Raw genomic sequence first — 5,806 nt, 5'->3', positions numbered from 1 at the left:
CCGATGAAGCACCACGACGTAGCTCGTTTTCTTAAGACGAGGAGCGAAGAGTCTCCAAAATGGCACAACTGAAAGACCAAGGGTTTGGCCCGAAACGAGGGGCCTCTGGGCCTTGCGTCTGGGGGCCCTTCGGGGGCGTTGGAAGGGAGGGAACCCCTGGGAGGAAGTCTGAAGTGCTGGCTGCCCTGAAGGACGACCGAAGCAGGAAGCGCCTCTCTGGTGGAAGGCTGGCTTGGAGCTCTGCCCTCCCATCTCCTCCAGGTTCTGCGCTGCAGAAAAGCCCCACACCGAAGGGGCCCCCGGGCTCCCTTCAGCCGTCCTCCTCGTCCTCGCTGATCAGGTCCCGTTTGTCCGGGTGGGTCTCCCGCTCGCGCAGGAAGTCCTCACGCATGGCCTCCAGCTCCAGCAGCTCCAGGCGCACCTTCTCCAGGTGGAAAGCCCTCCGGTTCCTGATCTGGCGCAGGGGGAAGGGGTTGAGGTCCCTGAAGGCGATGCCCATCAGCTTCCTGGAGGAGGAAGAGGAGGAGGAGGAGGAACACCAGGGAGGCCTCATTGGGGGCCGTGCAAGAGAGCCGACTCAAATGTGGCACTTTCAGTGAAAGCGAGCCCCCCCCCCCTGCAGCTGGAGCCCCCAGAGAAAGTGGGCTGGGATTCAGTGAACTTGATCTCTCCCTGGACCCCATCAAGTTCTTGAAGAAGGCCCGGCTTCTCTTGCTCAGTTCTTCTTCCCTCCCACGGAAGACAAAACCAGAAGCTCCTCCTAGTAAAGACTTTGTGGACGGCCGAGCAGAGGCGGCGGCCTCCTCACCTGGCATCCAGGACGGTGCGGGTGAAGGACCGCAGGTACTTGAAGATGGAGGTGGAGTCCTGGAGCTTCAAGATCTCCTCCTCTTTGTACTTGAAGAGGGCCAAAGCAAACCGGAAGATCACCTGGGCGGCCAAGGAGCTTTCGGTCACAAAAGAGAGCCAGGCGCACGGAGGGATCCCCTCCCAACTCCAGAGGCCCCCCGGGGAACCCACTCGGGGGTGGGGGTGGGGCTACCTTGGGTCCCTCGTAGAGAAAGGAGTCCCATATTTTGAAGAGGAGGTCGCTGACCACGCTGTCCACGAAGACCACCAGGAACCAGTTGAAGGTGATGAGGGAGAAGTCCACGCGGTGCTGCTCGAAGTGGCTGTGCAGCCGGGGCAGCTTCTCGTTCATCAGGTCCTTGAAGACACGTTGGTCCACCTGGGGGGGGAGGACGGCAGCTGCAGACCCTGAAGTCCCCCCTCCCTGCCTCTCCCGCTGGATGGGACATTCGTCTCCCCAGGCTGTTCATGAGGGGGGGGGGACACATCTTTTTCTCCAACTTGTCTCCCCCCTCCCCAAAAGGGATTTAAGGCCTGGAGCTCCGGCGGAAGCTCCCGGAAGCTCCTCCCACGCCTACCTGGGAGCCAAGCAGCGTCTTGGTGTAATAGTCGCGGGGCATGAAGACCTCCACAATGGCCACCAGGCACCAGAAGGCGTCTTCCTGCTCCAGGTAGAGAAGAGCGATGGCTGCCAGTCTGGAAGAGAGACCACGTTGGAAGGGCCGCATCCCCCACAGAGTCCACAGACGGACGCCCGGCTGTGCCGAGACCCCCCCGAGAAAGGCTCCAAAGAGGAAGGAAGGAAAAGGTGGCTTTGCGCCTCTCTCTCCCCACTCCCACAGAAGGCTCTTCCCCGCATCAGGTCAGCCTTTCCGGGCAGGGAACCCGGGCAGAGAAGCTTCTGCTCCTTTCCTGTAGCCGAACTTGGCAGCTCTGAAGGTGCAATTCTCCCCCCTCCCTGCCTTTACAGCCGGAGCAACTAGGGAGAGTCCCTCCTGAGGCCCTCGCTGGGCCCTCTGGGCAGCTGTGGGGCTTCTCCCCCATGGCTGTGTCTCTTCCCCTCCCAAGGTCACTCACACCACCATAAACCCAGCTGCCTCCACAGAGCCTGGAGGTGGAAGCCAGAACCGTTTCCTTTCCCCCTGGGGACCCCTAAGGGGCAGGCTAGGAGGCATGGAGTGCCACCCTAAGGGGCCTCCTGGCACAGAGCCAGGCAAGTGAGCCACTTCTGCCCTCTCTTCCTCTCCTGGGAAGGGGACATACAGAGGGGGACCCGCTCCTCAACAGCCCGCCTCCCACCTCGCAAGGAAATCTCAGAGTGGGCTTTGGAGATGGAAGGAAGCAGGAGGGAGGAGCTCGGGTGGGGCGGGGGGAAACGTGGGCGGGCCATCCGGACCCCATTCCTGGGACCAGCGTCCTCTCTGCTTCTCGGCCCGGCTGGCCTGGAAGGGCTGCCCACCTGTTGAGCCCCTGGCAATAGCCGATGTCCGGGTTCCGCCAGGAAAAAGCCAGCAGGACATTGCGCAGCTTCTGGATGCCCTCGGAGGCGGGGGAGGAGTAGTGCTTGTTGTTGGGGAGGGTGCGCAGGAGGTCCAGCTCAATCTGCTTGGAGGCCGGGTTCTGCTTCTTCAGCGCGTCCTGCAGCAGGGCCTGGAAGTAGCCGGAGGGGCTGCCCTCCTTGAACTTCTTCACGTGGAGGCCCACGCACCACTTCCAGATCTGGCAGCGGTGCTCGTGGGGGACCCCGGCTCGGACGAGGGTCTTCAGCTCCACCGACCGGACCAGCTCCCTGTTCAGGCTGGCCGCCAGGAAGTTCTCCCACTTCACGCCGGTGGACATCTCCTGGTGCTCCGTGAGGGACAGGGACTTCAGGTCCAGGGCCCGCACCTTCGCCACCAGCCTCTCCTCCTCCGCCTCGTCCTCCGGCACCGTCTGGAAGCCGTACAGGTCGTACTCGCTGGGAAGGAGAGGGAGCCGCTCACTCGCCAGAACCACCAGAGGCAGAAAAACCTCCCAGGGAAATGGCGAAAGCTGCGGCTGGCGTCCAGGGCCAGAAAAGACTCCGGCCTGGGATAACGCTGGGCGGGATTCCAATCCTCTGGCTGCACAAAGCTGGGCGTGGGTCAGCTTGACCGGGGGGGGGGGGTAAGGCGCTGCTGCCAGTGGAAGGAGGGCCCAGGACCCCTTCCCGAGAGCGGCCAGCAGCCATTCTGACCCCTGTTGATGGCCGGGCTCTGGGGAGAGCCGCTGCTTGGGCCCACGTCTCCCTCCCTCAGCCCCTCCCGTGGGTGTGGGGGGGGGCCAAGCCGAAGGTCGGACCCAGGCTCACCTGACCATGTGGGGCTTGAAGTAGGCCTGCTCGGGCTGCTCACCGCTGTCCACCTGCAGGGCGTCTGCCAAGAGCCGGGCCACCAGGTCGCTGTTGGGGCTGGGCTCCTCCGAGGAGACGGGCCCCTTCCTCTCCTGCAGCAGAACCAGGTACCTGCTCTCCACCTGGCACATCCGGGCTTCCAGGCTGGTGTGCTGTGGGGGGCACCGAGAGAGCGGTTGAGGCAGGCAGCAGCGCCAGGTAGCCCGAAAGCCAAGGGAAGCCCCCGCCCCAGCAATCCTGCTGCCCCTAAACCCCCCGAGGGAGCCCCGTGGCCAGTCAGATCCCCCTTGGGGGGGGGGCAGAAAGACGGGTCAGCTTGCAAAGCACTGGGTCTCTGCCCCCCCTCTCCCCCCGAATGGGACACCTCTCAGTGGCTCCGATCCCCTGCTGGAAATGGGGAGGGTCCCAGGGTGGGCTCCCCTTCGGCTGACCTTTGCCATCAGCGCCTTCTCCCTGTTCTCGGCATTCCTCCGCAAGGCCGAAAGCTCCAGGATCTCCTTGTTTAGAAACTTGTTCTGGGTTTTGTAGCCCTGCAGGGTGTCCTGCCGAGAGAGAGCGGAGCCCTTGGAGAGGAGGGGCCGGGGGTGGGGGTGGGGGGCAAAGGGGGCAGTGCAAAGGTCTTGGCCTCCTGGCCTCGGCTCAGCCCCTTAGATGAGCAGCCAGGAAACCCCGTGAAGGGCTGGGTGTCAAATGGGAACGCAGCCACTTGTGTCTAAGCAATTGTGCTTAATAAAACGGCACAACGCAAGAGCCCCAACTATTCCTGTCCCTCTGGCTCCAGGCCTTCCTTCTGCTCTGCCCTGCAGCCGCTTCAAGCAGCCCCCCATCATCTCCTGTCCCTGCCCTCTTCCCTTCCTCCAGCCCCACAGGCCCCAGCAGGCGAGCCCTTACCTTCAGCCTGTCGAGCTCCTGCTGCTCCTTGCTGACGGGCGGGGAGGCCTCGGCCGATCCGCTTTGCCAGGAAGATTCGCACTCGCTCAGCTCCCTGGAGAGCTTCATGATGACCTCGTCCTTGGCCTGGATGGTCTCCATCAGCATGTCCAGCTTCTCGCCCAGCTCCCCCACCGTGGACTTCAGGCCGGCCGCCTCCTGCTGCAAGTCCTCCTTCTCCAGGCTCAGCTTCTCCAGCTGATGGCTGAGACCCAGAATCTGGTGGTCCTTCTGGTGAAGCAGCTCCAAGTGGCCCTTGGGGCTCCCGTCGCAGAGGGGCCCCGCCAGGTACCGGTCGTACTGGGAGGACCGGACCGTCTGCTGCAGGAGCCGCACCAGTTCCTGGGACGAAGCGAGGAGGCTGGTGGGGAACCAGCAGCCGTTTCGGAAAGGGGGGTGCGGAGGGGGGGTGGCGTTGCCCTGTGCCAGGGACCTGCTGCTGTTGCCGGTCTGAGCCCCTCGCCCAGGACCCAGAGGCCTGCCCCCCCCTCCTGGCAGAGGAGCCCCTCCTGCTTCAATCCCAGGGCAGAAGAGGCCTCCCACTGGACAGAGGGCCCAAGGGGGATCCCCTGCCAGGCACTTTCCCCAAAGCACTGGACGGCTGCTGCTTCTCCTTTAAAGGGGGAGCCCGGTGGCCTTGTGCTTGAGGCGCCAGACTAGGAGTGGGGGGAACAAGGTTCTAGTCCTGACTGTGGGAACTAGCTCCGGAGGTTCCTGGGCTCATCCTCCCTTCCTCCCTCTCAGCTCAGGTTCTGCGACCGATGCGGGAGAAGCCAATCGCTTCTTGCACTCTGCACCGAGCGCAGGGAGGGCGTGTGGAAGCAGGCAGGGCCTCAGCCAGGAGGGCTGGATGCAGGGGAGGAGGGCCCTGTGCCGCCCCACAGGAAGGGCTTTCCTACCCCTGGGTGCAAATGAGGAAGGAAGCGAGAGGGAGCAGGGCAAGAGGATGAGCCTCCCATCCAGATGCCCTCAGGTCCTTCCCCACCATAGCAGGCGGCCAAAGCCCCCCCCCCCCCCCCCACGCTTCACACCGGCCTACCTTCTGGCTGGCCAGCTCCGTCTTCAGCTGCTCCAGGTTCTCCTGCTGGCTCTGCAGCTTCGGCTGCGCCTCTGTGGCCGGCCGGCCTCCATTCCACTCCAGAGGAGAGGCCTCCAGGCCGCCCCGGCCTCTGCTGGAGGAAGCCATGGGGTCCTTCGAGGGACGCCTGGCCTTGTGCGGGAGGCGGCCAAAATCAAAGGGGAACGCTGAGCCGGTCCCACCTGCAGCATGGGGCGGGGGGGCAGGGGGGGGGGCAAGAAGGTTGGCCAGTTCAGCCATAGGGCTAAATCCAGAGAGCCCTGAGCCACCCACCCATCCAAGGAGGAGCCGCCTCTTCCTTCTCCTTTCCAAACGGTCAAACAATCTTAGGAGCAGCAGCTGTGAGAGAAGCCGGGATGGGAAGCCAGGCATCGAACTCCCAGGTTGCTGCTGGGAGCCCTGACCCCCAGCTTCCCAAGCCCCTCGCTCCCCACTTTGGCCCTTCCAGCTCCCAGCTCTGGGGGAACAAAGATTCTTGCGGTGCTCAGAAGCCAACCTGGGATCCTTGGGTTGGGCCTCTGCTCACAAAGGGAGGCAAAGTGCCCCCCCCCAAAAGTCTGCAAAGCCAGAATGATTCT

General features: G+C 63.8%; 1 protein-coding gene across 1 annotated transcript in view; it reads right to left on the bottom strand.

Annotated features, from left to right (window-relative positions):
• Positions 1-5,806, bottom strand: part of TBC1D2B (TBC1 domain family member 2B) — an 11,805-nt gene continuing 5,999 nt past the window's right edge. Inside the window, exons 5-13 of the mRNA XM_087703918.1 lie at positions 5,190-5,410; positions 4,112-4,492; positions 3,652-3,762; positions 3,179-3,372; positions 2,309-2,806; positions 1,428-1,545; positions 1,043-1,228; positions 809-930; positions 1-506 (exon numbers count right to left, since the gene is read on the bottom strand). Of these exons, the coding sequence (XP_087560044.1) occupies positions 311-506; positions 809-930; positions 1,043-1,228; positions 1,428-1,545; positions 2,309-2,806; positions 3,179-3,372; positions 3,652-3,762; positions 4,112-4,492; positions 5,190-5,410 (2,027 nt within the window). The 3' untranslated portion in view covers positions 1-310. The remainder of the gene's footprint in view (positions 507-808; positions 931-1,042; positions 1,229-1,427; positions 1,546-2,308; positions 2,807-3,178; positions 3,373-3,651; positions 3,763-4,111; positions 4,493-5,189; positions 5,411-5,806) is intronic.

This window comes from Thamnophis sirtalis, unplaced genomic scaffold, assembly GCF_051295495.1.
Source record: "Thamnophis sirtalis isolate CommonGarterSnake01/CBP01778 unplaced genomic scaffold, rThaSir2_p1.2 scaffold_2, whole genome shotgun sequence".
NCBI classification, from domain to species: Eukaryota; Metazoa; Chordata; class Lepidosauria; order Squamata; family Natricidae; genus Thamnophis; species Thamnophis sirtalis.
The sequence above is the reverse complement of the archived record's forward strand: the minus strand, read 5'-3'. Positions and strand labels throughout refer to the sequence as shown.